General features: G+C 43.2%; 1 protein-coding gene across 5 annotated transcripts in view; it reads right to left on the bottom strand.

The window, feature by feature from the left end:
• Positions 1–400: 400 nt before the first annotated feature.
• The window catches only part of arap1 (ArfGAP with RhoGAP domain, ankyrin repeat and PH domain 1), a 132,995-nt gene continuing 109,620 nt past the window's right edge, over positions 401–23,775 (bottom strand). For 2 of the 5 annotated variants that reach the window (XM_080731558.1, XM_080731560.1), the window contains 7 exons: positions 23,017–23,134; positions 18,676–18,801; positions 18,278–18,420; positions 17,194–17,276; positions 16,590–16,649; positions 11,984–12,047; positions 10,002–10,393 (listed from right to left, as the gene is read on the bottom strand). In XM_080731558.1, the coding sequence (XP_080587684.1) occupies positions 10,202–10,393; positions 11,984–12,047; positions 16,590–16,649; positions 17,194–17,276; positions 18,278–18,420; positions 18,676–18,801; positions 23,017–23,134 (786 nt within the window). In that variant the 3' untranslated portion in view covers positions 10,002–10,201. Of the gene's footprint in view, positions 6,807–10,001; positions 10,394–11,983; positions 12,048–16,589; positions 16,650–17,193; positions 17,277–18,277; positions 18,421–18,675; positions 18,802–23,016; positions 23,135–23,775 lie in introns of those variants that run through there. The other 3 variants (XM_080731559.1, XM_080731561.1, XM_080731562.1) reach the window with 3 other exon arrangements.

Here is a 23,775-nt window from a genome sequence, read left to right as displayed (position 1 = left end):
TGTGTTTGAAATTAAATCAAAATGTTACATTTCAGGATTCCAATAAAAAAAAAATCAGGATTCCAATTCAAAAGAAGCAAAAATAGCCGATCTACAAGTTCAAAGTTTGAGCTTGTAGATCTGCTATTTTTGCTTCTTTTGTATGAGATACTAGAATGACAAAGTAGGAAGTAGCAATATGCAATGTGGCCCTCTGGAGTGAAGGTGGAAATATAGTGGCCCTCGCCATCATCAAAGTTGCCCACCCCTGCCCCAGAGAGACGATATCCTATTTTAGTGTACACAGTCAGTAAGTAATAAAAACGAACACACACTAATCATAGGCTACTCAACATGTATGTACTGTTTGCGTCTGCACAGATAATATACGCACAAAGAGTGCCCACACGTACACGTAGCCTACACTTTGGCTGAATGTTTTATTAGAGTTTCAGAAACAGAGATCAGTAATTATATATATATATATATAAAAAACAATCACCTACTGTAACAAGAGAAAGAGAGAACAGTCAAGAGTATGAGAGAACAAAAAAATATAACTACAACAATTACATTAATACATAAGAGCCTTATCTTTTCTCTTGTTAAGCACTGGACTACAGGGCAGCGAAACATGGTTTCTCCCTCTCAAACGCGCGCACACGCACGCACGCACGCACGCACGCACGCACGCACGCAGGCACACAGTAACATACTTAGATGGACCAACACTAAGCCTGTGTTTAGCGGAACACAGGGTCGCTCCAGTCCTGGAGTGGAGCTGCAGACACCTAGCGCCCTCTCCTGTCCAAATAAATAATTACACCAAGGGAATGTCTTACACAGGCATGGCAGGCAAACATCTTTTTTTTTTTTTTTTACAAATAACGGGAGACGACACCAAACGTGTCTGCGATCCAGGACGGCATTTACAGCTGCAGGCAGCGGGACCAGAGTAAACACACATAACACTTTGCTTCAGGCTTCCACACGACACGGCCATCAATTAGGAACTTATAAATATTGATTTAGGTGTCTAGGAAGATTGAAGACGACCCGCCCACACGAATGTACACCACTGTACTCCCTTCCTGTGCTCATTTGATTTGCAGAGCCCTGCTGTGTGCCATGATTACGTTATTGTCAAGTCATAATTGTAGATTGACTATCGAGGAAACAAAGAAATGCTCAGATGAAAATAACACAGTGGAGTTAAAAAGATTAGATTAAGTAGCCGTTGCTCCATTCCCCCAAAATGAGCCCTTATATGCATTATATGAAATGCATGAAATTAGTACTGGTTAGAAGAACTGCTGAATCTAGACGTCACCCTGCGTATTGTCTAACCTAACGCGGACGCTCTATGCCCCCGGCAGATCTCACCGGGTCCTCCGGCGTTTCGGAAAGGACGCGGAGGGGGACATGACTCCTGCTGCTGTCCGCTTTGAGTAAATGAGGAAGTGATCGGCGGTGGAAAACGAGTGATAAAATCATAGCGATTTTATAATTATAATGGATAAGCCTAAACAAACCAGTTCACATGAACAATACTGATGTAAAGCAAGATATCTGAACGGCTACATATATTTTATATACAATGAAAATTGTCACAGTTACAGGGGTGCTAGGCCAGGCCTTTCTCTTTGAAATGCCTGGATCCCGAGGCTACCCTGCGTACAACTAACAGGCTTCACCTAATGACTGGGAGGGAGCTGCTCAGGGTGTTGTGATGATCACCCAACACAGGGTCTAGAATAGATCAAGGGTTTTCAAACTGTTTGGACTCGGGGACAGGGTACACCTGTAAATAACCTTTTCATCCACGGCACCCCTGAATTACACTGTTCATTTTATAAGCTATACATATTACGCGACAGAAATATGCACATCTTTCCACCTGAGATACGGTAGGCTATATGTCACGGAGAAATATCTGTTTCCATCAGAACTGACTGAAAATAAACTTGAAGTTTATCCACTTGAACACCAGCATCCCTATTCTGGGGGGGGGAAGGTTCACCAAAAAACTATTTTTAGTGAAAGAGTTGGCCGTAAATGGAAAAAAGAATTCATCAAGTACAGTGCAAATCAGGTCTGTTTTTGAAGTGATATTGATGTAGTGATATTGATGAATTCCACCCCTAGACTGGCATTACGGCACCCTATAGGTGCCACAGCACCCACTTTGTGAAACCCTGGTCTAGATGCTATGCTAGAACAGTCAACAGTGAACAGCTGGGACAGTGCTAAAAGCCTCAGAGGATTACCGACCATGAGAATGGGATGAATGTATATACAGTAGGCCTATATATACGTATATATTTACCGGTGTATGATTGTGAAGTTGTTGCTCAGTATAGGTTACCTGAAAGGTGGATGATATAAAATGCATTGTCTTCAGTGTACATTATATTCAACACAGATTTTACTCTGGTCTGCACTCTGCAGGCAACTCTCCACTTTCCTTAAAATAAATTGTTAGCCTAACTGACTGTCACACACACACACACACACACACACACACACACACACACACACACACACACACACACACACACACACACACACACACACACACACACACACACACACACACACACACACACACACACACACACACACACACACACACACACACACACACTGTACGATTCTCTGATAATGCTGGTTTAGGCAGTGTTCCCACTATGAAAACAAAACAAGTGGCATGTATGTATATCTATTAGACTCTAGTCTAATATCAGTCCCGCGGCTAATTCATCCTTTGTCGTATGACCGTGCCACTTGCCGAAAATGGGCAACGCGGTCATAGCACAAAGTAGAAAGACACTCTCCCTCCCTCTTGCAGTGTATTTGGTCAGTGTCTGTGTCCTGGAGAAGGAATACAAGGATGTAATCAGGTTAGGGATGTTCATGACACAGAGCTGTGTATCCATAGCAACAGCTCACTTAAAACTAAAACGTCACACGACTACATTCTTTACTCTTCCAAGTGAGATTAGATACTGTTGCCCAGATGATGACAAACCTTGACATTTCATTTGTGGGTGTGATTTTTAGTTCACGTCAAATCGTGAACCTTTTGTCACAGTCGTGAGACACACACAATGAATGTACCTGCTGTTGCTTGTCTCCATATAGAAGAGGCTATGTAACAGAGTGTCCCAGGGCCTCACAGAGATCGTCTAATAAGTACGTACGTTTTTAATACAACTATTCGACTTGACTTGTAGCACACAGACAGCACACATGCTGAAAACACGTAAAGAACAAACAGAAAAATCTGCTATTGGCTAGAGCAGTGCATGTAAAAAATTATATTTCTATCTGAAAATAGAAAAGAAAAAAAAAGAACAGAAAAGAATGAAGAATTTCTACTTTTTTTTGCATTTTAGAACTGATTGTTGCTATGAATGTTAAGCAAAGAAGCCTCACGTTAAACAATTTTAAATATACAATAGCTTCTCTCGGCTCGTCCTTCATGTCTCCATTGTCGTCAGCAACGCCACAGGAACACCATCGTCCAATGGGAGAAGTGGATTATTTCGGGGGGAACAGGGACCAGAGCGGCGGATCGGGGCCACTCTGTGGTCTGTGAAATCGTTCCATCGTGGTCACGAGTGACCTGTCGGTTTTATCACAGCCTCCGTTTTGAATCCAACCCAAGCATTTGATTCAATTCAGTCGTGGATAAAAAAAGAATAATGTTACGGGTCACAGGCAGCGACCCCGTTGTTAAGGGCCCATGATTTTACGTACGATCCGGTTTTGTCTGCTTGTTTATTGGTGTTCCGGTCCGTGTTTTGGTGGTGGTGGGAGCAGACAGCGGTGTGGGGGCGACAGACAAGACGGCGTTGCCAGTGTCTGTGCTGCGGTGTGTGAATGCTCTGAGGGCAACTCACCAAGACGGACCCCTCTGAGAGAAGACAGACAAAAGAACAGACAGACCAGGAGTTAGGGGAGATGGTGACGACACATCAAATAGCACATTTGCATGGTCGAAGTTAAGCCAATTCCTTTACGTTTTAATTTTTCTACAGTGTTTGCATTTCAAATCCAATTTTACACGAGCAGAATAAACTGCTTCGACTTTGCAGAAGGCGACGTGCTGAAACTGTTTGAAGAAATGTCAGACGGTGGAACTGTGTCTCAGAGGCGAACGAACGTGTGACAGCACTTTGAAAGTTCCTCCTGAGAGGTGTGGATTAAATGATGTATACGCGCTGTAACATCCCCCCCCAGTAAATCTAACTCTCAAAAGTTCAATTAACAGGTGCTCGTTTGCATTGTAATTAGGCCACATAATAACCTATTAGTGTACACTATACGTGAACATAGTTTAGCTGGAATTGCATTGAAATTATAAATATACTGTATAGAAAACATATACAGCAACTGAGGCTCACAGCGTAAAATAAAGTTTCATATCTTAACTAAGTGTGAACTTCCAACAAGTGACACATGTACACATGGTAGGGAATAAAGACAGTCATAACGCAATAGACCTTTTGTGCAGCAGCCACTTTGACATGAAATAGTAGGGTACCAATAAATGATACTAGGAGTTCAGAGTTTTGTTTTTTTCCTAATGAAGTTATTTTTTTCTCTTCTCCCCTGGCCATCACACACACTCCAGGTATTAAGTTTGTGTTCCATTCATTCAGGTCAAAGTCAGAATCAGGGTGCAAGTACGATCATTTGTTAACACTTTACTCTATACCGTTTCATGTCAAAGTGGCAGCCATGTGAAGTCTCGATTGTTCGTTCAAAGTTTAACAGCGTTATTATTATTTTGGAAAAGGAACAGTGGTAAATGATTGTTCCACTGTGGAGTTTCCCTCATCAGCTCTTAAGTGAATCAGGGAGTGTAATTATCCCGTGGGGTGGTTGCTGGTGGTGATTAGTGGAGCGGCTGAGCGGAGGTCAGGCTCATCAAACTCACAGCTTCAATACCTGCAGCTGATGAGCTAATCACTTCTCATCCCAGGATACTGACTTAACCCAGCTAAACCGGGAAAGCATCTGTGCAGTGGCGTAAACTTACTCAATACTGTACTTAAAAGTACTACTTTGTTTTTTTTTTTAATTTACATTTTAGATTGTAATGAAAGAAATAGTGTTAAAATGTTTTCATTTACTGCTTTCTGTTGTTTTAGTGATTTTAATGACTTCATTTCAGTGGTCCGTGCAAGTGGCTAAATATGTATTTTTAGACACGACAAGCCCATTCCCAAGATGCACCTCAATCCTTCATGGGCAGATGTGACTTATGGGGCTACTGTAAATAGTAATAAAGAAATAGCCGGCATATTGTGTCTAAATATACTATATTTAGCCACTTGCTTGCATGCCCCCAACTACTGAAATCAGTCATTAAAATTGCTAAAACTATAGAAAGAAGTAAATTAAAACATTTTAACACTCATCTTTTCTTTTCTCTAATAACATTCTAAAATATGAACCCTTGTTGTAAAAAAAACAAAGTTGTCCTTCTTTTCTTTCAGGTATTTGTACCTATTTTCAATACTTTTACTTCTACTCCACTGCATTTATTTGGAAACTTTAGTTACTAGTTACTTTGCAGATATAAATTATAATATTATAAAACATACATAAACTACTTTGGCCCTATTTTATACCTTGGCTATTTGAAAACATACTTCTGATTTTTTATATTATTATTATTATAGAGGGTATGCGCGTGACATCATCATCATACCAGGAAGTTATGCGGAAACGCCTATTGAGTGGCAAAAAACTACTTTCTGGCCTTGAAAGCCCATACATCCAAAAAGTAAAGTCCTACCTGATTGCTTTAAATGATGTTAAACAACGTTAAACTCACTTTGCCACTCGATTTGCCACTCGATTTGCCATTCACTTCATGCATGTGCATACCCTCTATTAGTAGTAGTAGTAGAATTATTTTGAATAAGTGTTTGATAATATTTTGAATATATTGTTTTTAAACAATTGTTTCTCTATGCATTTGGCTGAGGGGTCCGTGGCCAACTGCATATCATTTTGGAGGTCCTTGGCACGCAAACATTTGAGAACTCACTAAGGGGCCTTTTCCACCAAAAGAACCTTGGTTCAAGAACCAGTGCCGTTCAACTTTCTTGGAATCTTGGTTCATTCTTGCAAACCGGACGCGAACCGGCTTGCGTTTCCACCAGATTGAACCAGAGGAACCAAGGATTTTGTGATTCCTCGGAATCAACTTGGTTCTCGGTGGAAAAGCTCACCTCTGGTTCATCCCATAGGCGGCAGAAAGAACCAGAACCGGTTCTTTGCCAGTCAAAAAGCACCCTAAAAGTGATTCAGAAGACATTTGTAGAACCGGCCTAAGGTCTAAATGGGATAAGTGAATACGGGATTTCATCCATCAAACACTTACTGCTAAATCATTAAGATTTACAAGTTCACAATTTAGGCATTTATCAGGCGCTCTTATCCAGAGCGAAAGTGCGCGAAATCAGAGAGAAATTCAACATGAACTGTAGCCAACAAACAACCGGCTAAATGGTCACGGAATTGATGTGCAAAGTAAACAATTGAGTGCTTCAAAGAAACTAGGATACCAAGGTAAATAAACTTAACAGATAATCTCTCCATCATCACCCATGGGGCCACAATGAAGTCCCTGTTGTTGTTTTTTTTTTATTCATTCGTGACTTGTCGTGATGATATAACATGGAGAGATCTGGAGCACATCATCATCATGGGATACTTTGAAGATGTCGTTGCCAGCTGCGTGAACAATATTTGCGAATGAAAAACAACTCACCTTCCTTTGAAAAGGTTCTTTAGCGGACGTCTCTAAAGAGCTGGAAGATATACAAAAGGAGCGTTTATTATTACAGTATAATGTGTGAAAGTGGCCCGCGGAAGACAAAACACACAAGTTAGGGAGAGCACATTGTGAAGTCCGAGTGAGAGTGAGAGTGAGTGAGTGAGTGAGTGAGTGAGTGAGTGAGTGAGTGAGTGAGTGAGTGAGAGAGTGTGTGAGAGCGAGAGAGAGAGAGATGTTAAGAGAGGTCAAAATTATGAACAATGCCTTTACTATTGGCATTCATCTATACATACACACATGAGCAGTCAGCCATTCAATCTCACTTCCTGTGTGTCTCTCTCTCAAGCATGCACATGCACATGCACACAAACGCGCACGTGCACACACACACACACACACACACAAACACACACAGAGAAAGTATAATACGCCAAGCTTTGGTTTGCTGAGAACCCAACACTGTGACATGTCATCAGCATTTTCATCCTGCTGCCTCGGCTGCTCGTTAAATGTTTCATCACAGCTGGTTCACACGCGGTGTGAACAACATCAACGTGTTGTGCATGTACACTGTATACTGTGCAATGTCCATTCGGGTTCCATTTGTACACTGTAATCATCAATATGTACTCTGGTCAAGCGTGTACCAGCAGAGGAGGCAGGGGACTAAATGGGTAGAAAGAAACAAGAGCTATAGACCAAATGGTTCTCAAACTGGGGTCTGGCTGGGGACCCCCCGGGGGTCCTTGAGGGGTTCCGGATCTGCAACTCTTGAGAGCGTATCAAACGGAACCAAATGGACCCGTACGGGTCCATTTGGTTCCATTTGATACGCTCTCAAGAGTTAGGATTTTATAATGTCGATTGGGGTCTCCCAGAGAGACCATTTTATCAGATGGGGGGCCTAAAAGCGTATCAAACCCTGGGGGTCCTTGAAATTAAAGAGTTTGAGAAGCACTTACTGTAGCTAGTAGACAACTGCAAGCTCACACTGATCAAGTTCCCTGGTCGGAACATTCATTCATTCATTCATTCATTCATACGAGCAGGCTGTTATTAGGGCTGTCACGATATGACATTTTACATGACGATTAATTGTCACTCAAATAATTGGCGATTAACGATTTAATTGTGTATTTGTTGTTGATAATTACATTTCTGTTTGGCTTTTAGGCTTTGAAGTTAATATGGTAGATATGACACATAACCTAAACATACAAATACATTACTGACATATTTGACAACTTACTACTTAAAAAATAACATTGATAGTGGAAATAGACGATCTACAAGCTCACAACGATGCGACGCGTTGTGAGCTTGTAGATCTGCTATTTCCACTATTTCTGACATTTTTCAACATTCACGATTATGACGATTATGACAAAATAATTGCGATAATGTCAAATAATCACGATCAGACGATTATGTAATAATTGTGACAGCCCTAGCTAGTAACTTGACTATTCATTCATTCAATTAATACGAGCAGGCTGTTATCTTGAATATTCATTCATTCATACGAGCAGGCTGTTATCTTGAATATTCATTCATTCATACGAGCAGGCTGTTATCTTGCAGCGTTCTCACTCCCAAATCCTCATTATTTCCACACTTTGGTTCTGGAACCTTTTCACGTCCAATGCAGAGGACAGAATTTCACATGCCGCGTTGACGGCGACGGATCATACTCAATTCCCCACCCTGTCATCGGTATGCAAATCATTTCGTCGCTGTCGGGCAGAAACCGCTCATCTCCATTCCCACCCCCTCCGCCCAGCCCGTAAATTAACGCACTACACCACGACAGCATCAAAAGCAGCAGATATGCAGGCTCGAAACGTCTTGAACTTGACAAGCTGCTACTTCGGGGAATTTTCAACGTTTCAATGACTAGCCTGAAATGTTATGTTATGAGTTGGTACTGGGAGTGAGAACGCATTGGAACCGTGGTGCGGTTCTTAAAAAGATTTTCAGCCCATGCCCAAGATTGGAGTAGTAATTCACTCTCTCTTCATGAGACGCTAGGCTGAAAAGCTAACAGGGTTACAGAGCTATTCATGGGTTGCATTTGTAGTCCTACACCAGCCATGTTGAGGACCAACACAGGTGTTCTGATTGAAGTAGAACATTAGTTCTGTGCCAATCAGACAAAAAGAAACACCTCAACATGGCCGTTTAGGACTACAAATGCAACCCATGAATACGTGTCAGATGCAGGGACCCAGAAAGAAGAGAGGGCATGAGGTCCGATTTGGTCCAAACCCCACAGCTCTAACAAACCGGGTCCAAGCAATTCATGGGTGAATCACCATTGTGAATCATGTGACGGATCGGCGTTCGATCCTGACCAGGTTTCAACCCCCACCCTTGCGTACTGAACATGTATTACATATTATAACTGTGATTTAATCCTTATCTCCCAGACTCTTTTATTGACGGTAGAGAGTGGGAGATAGAGAGAGGGAAAAAGAGAGAATTGTTCAAGCAATCATGAAGCTGATCTCTCCCTGTGTCCCCAAACCATTACAATTAGGGACACAAAATTGGATTAGGAGCCAGATTGGATTCAAATGTTCCCATTCAAAATCTGAGTGTAAACAACTCGTACTAATTGCACTATCCTGTGATCAGCATTGAGCCTAATTATACATCCTCACATAGTTTAAGATAGATTACCAGCACGCAACATAAAACTAACCACTATAAGCAGTCACTTCACTCTGCAGAGAGTTCTGGGTCGGACACACCTGGTCAGTATGGATGCCTCCGATTGGCCGATAGCCATAGCAGAGCAGCGGCTCCCAACCTTCTCTGGACGCAGGGGTCCACCCATCCAGTGTTAGGCGGTCAGATGGGTGGGCCACGTACGTTTTCAGAGCACGTTTATTTTAAATGACCAACCAGTTGATTGTGTGCCGCATTGGATCAATGGAACCAATGTAGTAAACTTTTAAGTTACTACAGTATTATTCAGTATTTATCGTCACTGTCAGGCAGAAACCTTGTATCTCTAAGTTTCAAATTTGTAATTCTTTTTCGTAAAGTAAAGCAAACTGCAAATAAACTCTTCAATCAATCAATCAGCCCTGCTTCATCATACAAGACTGTCGCACAAAACTGGTGAAAACAGCAGATCTACAAGCACACAAGGCCTCGAACCGAGGCGTTGTGTGCTTGTAGATCGGCTATTTTAATTTTTTAAATTATAAATGCAAAACAATCGGTTTTGGACATACAAGGTTTCCACCGGGAAAACAACAATATTATCATTAAAATCTTGGTGTTTTGCCAATGATTTGGGGGCCCACTTGCAATACCCTCGCGGCCCACGAGAGGGCCCTGGGCCCGCACAACAAGGTTGGGAATCGCTGCTGCTGCTGCCGACTGTTAAGACCGAGCTACATGATAGGCCGGTCATGTCTAGGATCAGTCCCAGTGATTGGTGCATTGACTCACAGCAAGTGGGTCTTGGCTGTAAGCTGCTACGCTGTTCCGCATCTCATTCTCACTGCCACGCAACGGGATCAAAGACACGTTACCGTGGTGGTTGTTCAGCGGCAGCACGGGGGTCACGCGTGTCTGCTGCACGCCATCCGCTGGCCACACGTCGCCATTACACTGAGGACACAACGGGATGGAGGGAGCAACAATGAAGAGGTTTAGTTACAATGAAATGCACTTATAGTATGTACAGTCTCAACCATCATTTAGGGCTAGAATTATTGAATGCTTTAACCAGTGAAAAATAGCAGATATACAAGCTCACAGTCGTGAAAATGTGTGCAAATCTTTGAATGTATGTATTTTCAAAGCTAACGTTTGTAACTCAAATTTTGCTTCTGGGTGGTCCCTGGAACTAAATATTTTGAGATGCGGGTCTGTGGCCAAATAAATATCATTTTGGGGGTCCTTCACATGAAAAGGTTTGAGGACCACTGACATAGTACTCCAGTTAAGTGAAAAGGACCTTTTCTTTGACGATGGCTGGCCAGATTGCTGACATAGAAACATAGAAGGATTCAAAAGACACTTAAAGAATCAGGTCAAAATTCTAATTGTCATGATTTTTCAAAAATAGCAGATCTACAAGTTTGGGGTGCCGCGCTGTGAGCTTGTATATTTGCTATTTTTCAATAGATAAAGCATAAAATAATAATACACTATAATGTGTACCCGTTCTAAATGGGTTAAATATTTGTTTTGGGGCTTTTATGCCTTTATTGACAGGACAGTAGAGTGACTGGAAACGGGGAGAGAGAGATGGGGAGTGACACGCAGCAAAGGTTGTCGGGATCGGGACTCGAATCCGCGACACGCTGTCAAGCATCAGAGCCTATGTGGTATGCGCCTGGACCGGTAGGCCAGCGGGCGCCCCCCAGAGAAGATGTTTAATGTCAAGGGAAAACAATAGCCTCAGCTTAAAGGTTTAAAGGAGTAGTTCACCCTAAAAAAATTACTTATTTTCTATCAAATAAACCCTACTGTAAACCTGTGACAATATTGACGATTCTGATTCTGAATGATGAATCCAATTAGGGCAGTCACAATTATTACACAATCGTCTAATCGCCATTATTTGACATCATAATTTGACGTCATAATCGTTTCCATGTTGAAAAATGTTCATATTTTTTTTAAGCAAAAAACATAGTGGAAATAGCAGATCTACAAGCTCACTACGCGTCATGCAACTTGTGTGTGCAACTTCAAAGCGTAAAAGCCAAAAAGAAATGAATCGTCATGTAAAACGTCATAATCGCGACAGCCCTAAATCCAATGAATAAATGTTATTTCCACTTTCCACCAATCTGTATGGTAGAGGCCATCGGGCAACCACAGGCGCCATCGATGCTCCGATTCGTGGCACAAACACTGTTCAGGGGTCTGGCATGAGAATAGCCATGAATCATAAAACCTAAATTGCACACATATGGAAACTACAGCAGTGTTTAACACTGCAAATGGCCAGAACTCAGTGACCATTGCTCTGATGATCGGCACAATAGGACTAGAGTTGGAGGCTGCGTTGGAGGCTGTGTAAATCTATTACAGTATGTGATAAACAGCAATGAACGTATTGCAGGACACAGTAAAAATCCAGAGTCAAATTTTAGTAGGACCTCTTTTATGCTCTCAGAGTTAAACAGATGTTTCAGTGTGTATTTATGTATTTATGTATGTATGTTTGTGTGTGTTGGGTCTTCTCACCTGTATGCTGAGGAAGGTAGCGAACCACTCCAACCTATCTGAATGGGTGTCACAGCACAGGTACCTGCACACAGTCAAAGGTTCAAGGACATCAGTATCATCACTTTTAATGTTCAAGTTATACTACACTCATTGTCAAATCCTTAGGTTGGGGTGCTCCATAACATAACCCATAACAAAAAACAAGGTTAAAGGTTATTAGAAGATAATGCTCAGATGTACAGTAGGGCTGCAACAAGTAATCCAACTAATCAGTTTAATCGATTAGAAAAAGTAGTGATATATATATATTTTTTTATCTTGTTTGCGACTGACAGTTAGAGTTTCGTTTAGGTTAAACATCACTTTCCATCGTTCATGTTCAATGGATTACGGCAAAGTTAAACGTTTCAGTTGTTCTGCATTGCAGGAGGTGGGGGAGGGGGCGTATATTGTCATTAAACATATACAGAATTTATTTTTTGTGTTCCCGATTATTTCAAAAGAAGGTGAAAAAAGGACGTGGGCATTTAGTCCAAGTCTCAGGTAAATATTGTTCGGTAAATAGAAATGTTGACTCATGCATCTTCAACTGCAACGTACACTCTATGATGCAACTGTAATAAACAGAGAAGAGAGGGGGTTGAAAACTAGAACGTGTAAAGATGTTGGAGAGGGTGTGTGTGTGTGTGTGTGTGTGTGTGTGTGTGTGTGTGTGTGTGTGTGTGTGTGTGTGTGTGCGCGCGCGTGCGTGTGTTGTGTGTGTGCGTGTACACAGCAGGAAAGAGAAAAACAGGGGAAGATTTGAGTGAAATAATGAAAAATGATCACAGCCGGGAAAAGGGTGCCGACACATAACAGTGAGGCGCTAACCGAAACAGACACCGTCTCCCTCACAGCACCTCGAGCGCCAACAGCGAGTGTTGCTTCTAAACTAATCTTCCAACGTAGAGAGACATACAGTAGGAACCAATGCACACGAGCACCTTCAGAGCACACTCTCCAAAGCCTGCTGTGATGAATGTTCCCACTATTTCCTACTGTATTCTTAATTATTTATTGGTTATCCACGCTACTGCTTTGGTCTTTTCTTTTCAGGGGGGACGGTAAGTTATTGACGGTCACGTGCACACGCTCGCACATGCGCGCACCACTACATGCGCGCAGAACAGCCGATACAGCGAAACAGTCAATTTATGACACACATGACCATGACCACAACAGCATTCGAAAATATCTTCTAAATGAACCTATGTGTGGTCACTGCTGGAGGCCTAGGTTTTGCTGCTGTAGTGAAACTAAATTTGCTTTGAACGAGTCTCTTCTTCGGTGGAGGCATTCTATTTAGCGTGCAAGCCAAAATTCTGTCCGGCTTTTATACAGTGGATGAGGACGCTCACATGATTCACCACTAGAAACCTGTTATGCAAAGTAGTAGCCATATGATTAAGGTACTTAAGTTGTCACGGGGGGTCTCGAGCTCTACAGTGTTGTTAGTTAAGCTGTCGCGCCGCAGTGCATCAACGTAGGTGGTGCAGCCTTTCCAGGTTTTGCCCTGGTTTGGCTCCCATAGTGACAGTTTGCTTGCCTCTAGTGTCTTGTTTGTGCAGTCGTTGTTTACAGTACATTGTAAACATGTAATGTGAGTGTGTAGTGTTCTGATTAGTAGAAAAACTAATTATCTTAAAAGCCGGAAAAAAAAATCGAGAAATTGATTAAATTGTTACATTGTGACATTACCAAGCATAAATAATCAAATATATCACACGGTCTACAATTCACGGTCTGCCCTTCCCCCCTCCGCAAACAAATGCAACCCTGTATGTGAGTCTGCGTATGTCTCTCTCTCTCTCTGTGTGTGTGTGTGTGTGTGTGTGTGTGTGTGTGTGTGTGTGTGTGTGTGTGTGTGTGTGTGTGTGTGTATACATCTGTTTGTGTGGTATCCACACATTGTGTGGCAGCAGCATTGTGTGATGTTTGTTCATCTGTGTGTCTGTGTTTGTTTTGCGTCTCAGAAGGTGCCTGTCAGACAGAGAGAGTACTTTTTTTTTTTGCCAACCAGTGGGCAGCAGCAGCTCTCTAGTGCTGCTGGCTTCATTTATTTATCCAAATCATTCATTATCGGACACCAGGCAGCGATTATTCAAACGCTCTCCACCGAGACGCCACAATAATGTCACACTGATACATGAATAACGGCCAGACAGCCTGGAGAATTAAATCAATCAGAATGGGATGCACGTACTCACACACACACACACACACACACACACACACAGTGCACGCCACGGGATGGTGGTGCGTGTCATTAACATCGTTAACAGAGCTCGTTAGCTTCCATTAAGGATTATTATACCCACACTATTAATCTACACACAGTACGTCCGCCCTGTCCTGGGTGGCGCACAGTCCGCACACCCCTACTACACACAGTGACGTGCGCACACTCGTGCGCTTGCTCACATAAACTTACACGCATGGCATCGACATTCTCCCACACTCGTGTTTAGACCAGTGGTTCCCAAACGTTTTAGCTCAAGAACCAAAAGAGAGATTAAAGGAGTAGTGCACATCATAATGTTTTCGGCGAGCGACAAAAATTTCAAAACAATCACATTTCCATTTTTTTCCACACACCAATAAATAAACGCTTACGTGCTTCAGTTATGAGCTTTCAACATCAGAGCTCCGATGATGAAGTCTGGATTATACAGTATACTGGGTATACTGGATTTTGGGTCAAGCACTCCACTGAGAAAACCCAATGTTTATGCGCAACCTCTTTTTCTTATTTAGCCGTCTGTCTGTCTGTCCGTCTGTCAGAGCAGTGTGAGTGTGTTGTGGTGATAATGAAGCGTGACAGAGATGTTCCAGCTCACAGTGTGACAACAACACAGAAACAGAACATCCACAGACGTGCAGAGATGTCGCCAGGCACAGAGAGAGCTACGTAACAGAGCAGCACACGCAACACACAGGGATGGAAGACAGCAAAAAGACATTCTAATGGAATAGATGCTCGGGAGGGGGTACAAGCGAGCGAACCGAGATTTTCTTTCTGCCTCTAAGAAAAAGTGTTCCCAAACTTTTCAGTCCGCGACCCCCCAAAATAATAAATTTTGAACTGAGGTGGCCCTCCCACCCTGAGAAGCACTTGGAATTGGGGGCATTACAGTACATTTAGTTTGACTCGGTTCCCCAGAACTAAAAGTTTGTGTGAGCTTGTAGATTGTCTTTTTTTCCTCTCCACAATGTACTCTAAGAGCCATGCCTAAAATAACTGCATAAAGTGAACTGTGGAAATAACGTAAGAATGTAATTTCATGCACATTTTTAGAACACACATCATTTAAGTTAAAATGGCAGGTGGTTATCGGTGCATATATATTCTCATTCCTCTTCTACTCTCTCTCTCTCTCACTCCACTGTCTCTAGCAAATAAAGGCTTACAAAATGGTTTCACTTTAGTAGTACATGTGTGCCCAGTACATGCACGCATGCATGAGTAGCTGAGAGTTAATGCAGGTTTACAGGTATGTGTGTGAGTGTGAGCGTATGTGTGTGCTTGTACATGGCGTGTGTGCGTGCCTCCTGGCTGGTGGTGACCTTTCATGAGCAGATAACCAACCGTCACGCAGGGATCTGACCTGTTTTTTCTCTACTGCCTACAGAGCCTATCCCAGCTAGTTTCCTGTAACAGTGTGTCGTCTCTGAAGCTGCAGACGAGGTTTAGAACACACGCAGAGAAAGACAAAACACAGAGCAACTGAAAAAGCACACCGAGTCGAGTCTTCCCACAGTGTCAGAATAAATCTCTGTTTACGGGGGAAGAGCAGGGATTTTGGGAGGCATGTTCCAGCGGGTTGAGTGATAAAGTCACGCCGAACTCAACTCCAACTCCTTTTGGGCATCAGTTTGAGCATTCACGTCAAGCTCTCCACCTCTCTCTCCATGAATAAATAAAAACGCTCGCACACTTGAGGGCTCCAATGCGACAGTGGCTTTATTATTGCATCAAAGACAGCTGTGACGTTTGGAGCTGAACACTCTTCCTTTCGTTGGTGCAATAAAAGCAGCTGTCGCGTTGGAGAGATTGGCTATAAAATAGCAGATTGGCTCTTTTAGGCCTGGAATTTCATCGTTTTAGGGCCATTGAAAGAATGAATTTAGAATTAAAATGTTATATGTATGACAGATCTGCAGTGAAATAAATAATGGTATTTACAATCTGATCCATGTTCAGCCCAACACCAATCAAAGTTGCTGGATTTGTTTAAAGATGGGGACTCAGGGGGGGTTAATAATTCTGAATCTCAACATATCTACATGGTAAGAAAAGGAGACACTGGTGTCTACATATTGATAAGAAAGAGAGAGGAGAAAGGCCTCAGGACATGCCATTTTTTTGAGCGGCAAAAGGCCAAACTGAAGGGCAACGACGGCCATGGCCTTTCGTTGCCTCCCTGAAATTCCTGCCCTGCCGACAACCATCATTCGACTAAGTACTGCATGAATCAGGCTTTACTGGACATTGTGCCATGAGGACAGTGGACTGGCCTGGACTGTGTAGGTCACCGTTTAATAACGGTTCACGTGCAGGAAGGTTTATGGCGGCTACTGTACTCACCACTGCTGTCTGTCGGGCTTCTCCTGTTTGTCACTCTCATACACCACCGTCAGACCCCAGCTACACAGACACGGACAGAGACACAGGTTCAAGGTTTGGACTCTCATTGACCACATGAACTCTAGCATCCCTTTTCTGGGCAAGTCAGCATACTGTAGGTGATCATTCAACAAACAATAGGTGAAAACATTCAGTGGAAATGGCAGATCTAGAATAGCTATTTAAAAAAGGAGGGGCCAATTAGGCCCCAGGGGAATCCCAGTCTGAGTGGCTAATCATGAAGAAGGAAAGAGAATTGGAGATCTGTGGCACTAAGGGATTTTAACTATTAAACTGATGTTGGCAGTTAGTTGGATTACCCTGCCCCCTAGTGGCCAAACCAACAATAAACATTTTTAAAAGAGGCAAAAATCATTCAAGTAAGTGTTTCTAAACCTTGTAGGATGGAACAGTGAAACACAGAGGAGTGGTTTTCAAAGTGTGGTCCAGGGACCCTCAGCGTTCCTTGAGATGGTTCGTAATGCCCTTACAGGTCTGTAACTCATGAGTTATGGGGGTCCTTGACATTAAAAGGTCAGGGTTCTACTCATACTGTAGGTCTCACCATGTGGGAGGACGCAGCTTCTTCTTGATGCCCAGGTAGACCTTCAGGTTCTTCACCGGCCATTCACGATCTGGACGGTTACTCTGACAAGCAGAGGGAGAGACAAGACATGAGATAGTGATGAGACAGAGAGAGAGAGAGAGACGCAGTGACAGAAAGAAATAGACATAAATAGACAGAGAGAGAGAGAGAGAGAGAGAGAGACAGAGTCGAAAAATCTTGCACAAAATCTTTTCAAGTGGGGGTCCGCGGCCAAATAAATATCAATTCTTTGCAATTCCTTGGCATGAGAATGTTTGAGAACCACTGATATTTAGCACTTCACCCACCCTAAAGAACAACGAATAGCCGCTGAACAACCAATATGCATTTCTGTGTCATTTGACTTGAACCAAAACCATTGGTTTATATTTGTACAGTACATTCTCAGGGTTAACACATGGATGAATGAAACATTGAGGGTTGGACAGTGTGCACATGTGGGCTTACCCTGATAAATGTATCAGTTAATTAATCCTTAAGTTCTGAGGGCGATTCTACAAATGTCTTCTAAATCCTAACAGTTTTCTGAAAAAATATATGTTTCTATATCAGTGGTGTTCAAACCTTTTCATGTCAAGGACCCCCAGAATTATATGTATTTGGCCACGGACCCCCATCTAAAAAAGCATTGTTCCAGGGACCCCCAGAAGCAAAGATTGTAGTTAAAAATCTTCCGCTTTAAAAGATGATTTATATATTCAAAGATTTGCACAAATATTCCAATGTTCCGTATGAGCTTGTATATTTGCAATCTTTTGGGAAAATCATGACACACACTCATATACTGTATAATAGCTCAAATCTAAATGACACACAATGCGTTCAATAATAATGTGGACCTGCTCCCCCTGTTCAACCCAGCTGATCACAGCCCTCAAAGGGGCGCTCACTCGGGGAGCAATTAGGGGTTAAGAGTCCTGCTGCAGGGACAAACGTCCACATTTCTGGGTTGGCCTGGAATCGTACCTGGGACGACCAGGGGCTCTGGCTCACAAACCACTAAGCCACCCCATAACCAGGTTTGGAGCACATGTAGTCTTACCCTGATCTCCTTGTACATCCTCAGAGAGTTGCCCGCCAGCATGAAGTAGCGGTCGTGGAAACTTCCCAGTCCCAGAATGTTCCTCTCCTCACGGAACTTCAGCGTTCCGTGTTTGGTCACTTCTGTCTTGCTGGCTTTAGTGGCTAGAGAGTCAGTATACACACACACACACACACACACACACACACACACACACACACACACACACACACACACACACACACACACACACACACACACACACACACACACACACACACACACACACACACACACACACACACACACACACACACACACGGAAGACATGACAGTCGGGATGAATTTAGAGACAGTCTTTGTGTGTGTGTGTGTGTGTGTGTGTGTGTGTGTGTGTGTGTGTGTGTGTGTGTGTGTACCCAGGTAGAGGAGGATGGCCTCCATGGCAGGGTGTCTTTTGATGAGCAGGGTGTTTTTGGGCGAGTCAGAGACGTCGGGGGAGTAGAGGAAAGGCAGGACCTTCTCCTGATGGTACAGCGGACGCTCTGAAAGGCACGACAAACAACGATCAGGACAAGAAGACCTCAACCCATATTCTTAACACTCTGAATTTCAAGCGCGGGGGTGCAGTAAGTGTCTGGCAGTTTGCTTTGTATGCGATGCAGAGTAGTTTGGGGCGACGTCTCATAAGCGGAAGGCTCATGATGTTATAATGACGTATCGTGCCTGAATTATAATAAAAAGACATGCTTGCACGGGTATATCAGGAGTTGTGGGCATGCCGAAAAGCCATGGTGCTTGGTGGAATTGATAAAGGCTTTGATAAAGGCTTTGGACCACTGTCATATCTCCCAGACAGCTCTGCCCGTAAAGAGTCCATTTGGTTCTATTTGTACACATTTCAGTTAGATTAACATTGATGGGCACTGATGCCCCCCGGTACCCACAGAATCCCCGGTGGGAATAAAACCCGGAACCTTCCAGCTGTGAGGCAACGTCGCTACCCAACTGTGCCACCGTGCCCCTCTCTCTCTCTTTCTCTCTATGACTCATCTCTTTTCGTCTCTGTCGGGAGGAAAGCTCATTGTGTCCAAAAACTGTTACTTTTCAGGATTCAAAATTCAAAAACAGGCGTGGCCTAAAGCGGCAACAGGCAGAAGAAGCGGTGTAGCTTTGTTTTGGACTCCCATTTGTTTCCCCAATCCCTATTTAAATGCTCGAGAAGTGTAGTCTTGCCAGTCACTACGAGTTTAGTCTTGCGTGGCCAGACTGTTGCCTCCGCGATTTGGTCAAATGCTCCCGGCATACAGTCTGGCGCACCGGGGAAGAAACGGCGAGTGCGAGATGAAGCGGAAGTGAAGCCCCCACGTCACTTCCGTTTCAGTCTCACATCACACATATTTATCATTATATAAATAAAAATCATATAAGCATGTTTAGCTTGCTGCTTAGCAGAAATGACATTTTAAAATATTTTTTTTTGAACGTTAATGCCCGTTTTCGATACTCGCCGTTCGGGAGCTGCTGTTCCAGAATCTATATAGCATTCAGAGATTGTGGAATAGTTGTCTGGCTACGCGAGACTACTACGAGTTTAACTAAAAGATGGATATACCAAACAAACTTTTCAAAAAATAAGCAAAACTACTCCGCATCAAAGGTTTTATTGGGTAGGCCCTAAAATGATGCCCTTGAGCACAAGGAATTATTTTGGGTTAAAACTGTTTCCGGTTAGGGGGCGCCCGCTGGCCTACTGGTCGAGGTGCATACCACTTAGGCATTGCCACATAGGCATGGATGCCTGTCCGTGTCGCTGGTTCGATTCCCGAACCGGACGACCTTTGCCGCATGTCACTCCTCATCTCTCCCCCCATTTCCTGTCAGTCTACTGTCCTATCAATAAAAGCCCCAAAAAACTAATCTTTAAAACTGTTTCCGGTTTGATAGTTCCAGCCAAGTCCGTCTGAGGACTACAACATGACGTAGGTGGTTTCTGCTCCCGACCGGATCATTACCCCCAAATGCTACTGATCTCAGGAAGTCAGGATACCTTGTTCCCAAAGCCTGCTTCCAGACCATAGACCCTGCCCACTCTCAGAGTGGACTCTTTCTCTGGTCTGGAGCTGAGTACATGAATCGGGATTTATTTTCGGCCCGTCCAATGAGCGCAGGGGGTGGGGGTGGGTCTAACGAATATCCAATCCGCGCAACAGTTGAAACGATTCAAACGAAATTCACACACACAGGCAGGCTGAGGAAGGCACACACACACACACACACACGCACGCGCGTGCTGATTTCACCAAGCTGTTAATGTTGATTACATGTTTCTGGTCGCAGTTCTGTGTGGAAGCAGTCACTGGCACAGACAGAGAGACACACACAATCACATACACACTCCACGACCGTGCGTCGCGTCCACCGTGCGTCTCGATCACTGTGCGTCACGATCACTCGCGCGCAGACGCACGCGTGCACGCTTGCAAAAAAGTCCCTCCCCCGTAAATCGCTCAGAATAGGGCACAGTTTCAGACTACTGCGTGAGCTGAGTCTGAGATCAGGCTATTGTTCCCTAGCTCTTCTCTCTCTCTCTCTCTCTCTCTCTCTGTGACTCATCTCATTAGTGTCCAGGAAGCAGCAGGTGTGCTGTGCGTTAACTACTGGACCAGCAGGTGGAACCAGTGAGGTGGTGAATGAACGCTGGAACAACTGGTTGCTATTTAAATAGACATAACATGAAGAGACACCCAGGCTTGCATCTGGGCCCACAGCCAGGTAGTTCACTCACACTCAGAGTCTATTCACACCCAGCAGCCCATAATAATGTAAACAATGACAAAGAGATGCCAGATCTTCCATTGTGCAGTTTTTGCACGCTACACTGACTGGACGGGGTTAAACAAACTATGGTACCACAATGTTTTGCGTGGATCTAATTATAACTTAGAAGCCTGTATATTAACTAAAGTATGTATATTTAAGTTTAAAGTCATACATAATGTACCATTTGCAAATTGTGTAAATGCGTTGAAAGCAAAGTATTGAATGATTGATTGATTGAGTTTGCATAGGAAAGGTACAGTTTCATGACGGTAGAGTTCACTGGTACAAGGTCTACTAAAAGTAGATCCTAGAAAAGACTACGCTTATTTCCACAGGAAACCATTTAAGTATCTCATATAACATTGAATGACAGACGAATAGAACACAGTACTATGCAGTAGATATAGTCGGTAAAAAAAAGAAAGAACAAAAAAACAGTACAAGTATATACAAAGAATGGGCAGGGGAGGGTAGTGCTGGGCTAGGTTTGATACTGTAGGTTTAAGTACTGTAGAGTTTGCCTGTTAGTTTTTTTCAGTCACATGCGCTTGAGTTGTATTATGTAACTTTGTGATGGGGAGTTGGTTTACTCCAACAACACTGGAGCAATGCAAAACAAATCAAGATTTCAATCACCCGACAGTGATGTAGATTGATGCTAGAGGCGGCGATGATATCAGTTCAAGCCCGACTGCTTCACAGCAAACATCAATACAGTCTTTCACTTTGAGGACGTGTGATAAAACCCGACAGGAATGCGTGACCAGGTTGTTTGTCAAAATGATTGCCATGCACTGATGTGCAGCCGATCTGTGTGGTGGAAGATGAGGGCTGCGCTATGCTTTATGGTTCAACCAGGATATGCCACTGCGAACCAAAAGACTATCAAATAAAGCTGTATTGTGAATACAGTGAATGAATTTAGTTCCATTCACCTAAAGACTTCCATTGTGAAGAAATATTATTATAAATATTAGTCTGTTGCAATTTGTGACTATTTACTCCTGATTAGTTATTGCTTTTATGGCCTAGGCCCTATGGTCTATGTCGGTCTGTGTGTGTGTGTGTGTGTGTGTGTGTGTGTGTGTGTGCGTGCGTGCGTGCGTGTGTGGGTCTGATCTCGCAAACCACTGGAAACCGCTTGTGCAAACTGCCAGAAGACCAAGTAAGTACCGTAAATCCCCAAATACGTTTTATACCTTTTGAAATATTGTTTCAATTACAAATGACATATTTTATACTGGAAGTCAATGGAGATTGGATTGTGCTGACATTTCGCCCACATGTGAAGTCTACAGTACTGACATGCCGGGTACCAAGCAGGGTCTTTGGTATGACCCGGCCGAGGAATCGAGCCTCCCAAATCTCAGGGCGGATACTCCACAACCACAAGGCCACTGAACCCGGTCGTGTTTTGCACATACCTAGCTGAAATGTTCAAATAATATGAGGCTAGGGCTGTCACGATTATGACATTTTACACGACGATTAATTTTCTCTCAAATAATTGCGATTAAAGATTTAATTGTGTTTTTGTCGTTGACAATTACATTTCTGTTTGGCTTGTAGGCTTTGAATTTGCACATGGCAAATATGACACATAACCTTAAATATACAATGAAATTACAGACATATTTGACAACTTTATACTTAAAAAAGAACATTAATAGTGGAAATAGCCGATCTACAAGCTCACAACGCGTCGCGATGCGACGCGTTGTGAGCTTGTCGATCTGCTATTTCCACTATTTTTTACTTTCTTAAAAATATATGAACATTTTTCAACATGGAAACGATCATGACGATTAGGAAAAATAATCACGATTATGAAAAATAATCACGATTATGTCAAATAATCACGATTAGACGATTATGTAATAATTGTGACAGCCCTATATGAGGCTAAACCTCCGTGTGTCAATCTCTCTCTCTCTCACCAGCCTCCTCCTTCTCGCTGACCTCCCAGCAGCTCCAGTAATCTTTGTCTTTGACCGCAATCTTCCGCCGGTCCAGGATCTCGCAGGTCAGTTCCGCCGCCGTCATGGCACCGGGGATCTGAGGAGAGGAGAGCAGGTGAGACAGAGAGGAGACGAGAGAGCATGACAGCTCTATGCTTAAAACCCATTTAGGCCTAGGATTATTGACTGCTTTAACAATTGAAAAATAGCAGATATACAAGCTCACAGCGCGGCACCGAGTGCCGCGCTGCGAGCTTGTAGATCTGCTATTTTTGAAAAAAAGTCTTGAAAATGTGTGCAAATCTTATGTTTTTTTTTTTTTTTTAAAGATTTGTTTTGGGGCTTTTTATGCCTTTATTTGATAGGATAGTAGACTGACAGGAAACGGGGAGAGAGATGGGGAATGACATGTGGCAAAGGTCGTCCGGATCGAGAATCGAACCGGCGACGCCAGCAGGCATCATAGCCTAGTATGTGGTACACGCCTTGACCACCAGGCCAGCGGGCGCCCCATCTCATGTATTTTTAAAGCGAACGTTTGTAACTCAAATTTTGCTTCTGGGTGGTCCCCGGAACTAAATATTTTTGAGATGGGGGTCCGTGGCCAAATACATATCATTTTGGGGGTCCTTCACATGAAAAAGTTTGAGAACCACTGACATACTGTAGTAGTCTTTCAAGAACAGACTAACTGAGCTCCAGTTAAGTGAAAAGGACCTTTTCTTTGACGATGGCTGG

Source organism: Nannobrachium achirus, assembly GCF_963921795.1.
Source record: "Nannobrachium achirus genome assembly, chromosome: 8".
NCBI classification, from domain to species: Eukaryota; Metazoa; Chordata; class Actinopteri; order Myctophiformes; family Myctophidae; genus Nannobrachium; species Nannobrachium achirus.
The sequence above is the reverse complement of the archived record's forward strand: the minus strand, read 5'-3'. Positions and strand labels throughout refer to the sequence as shown.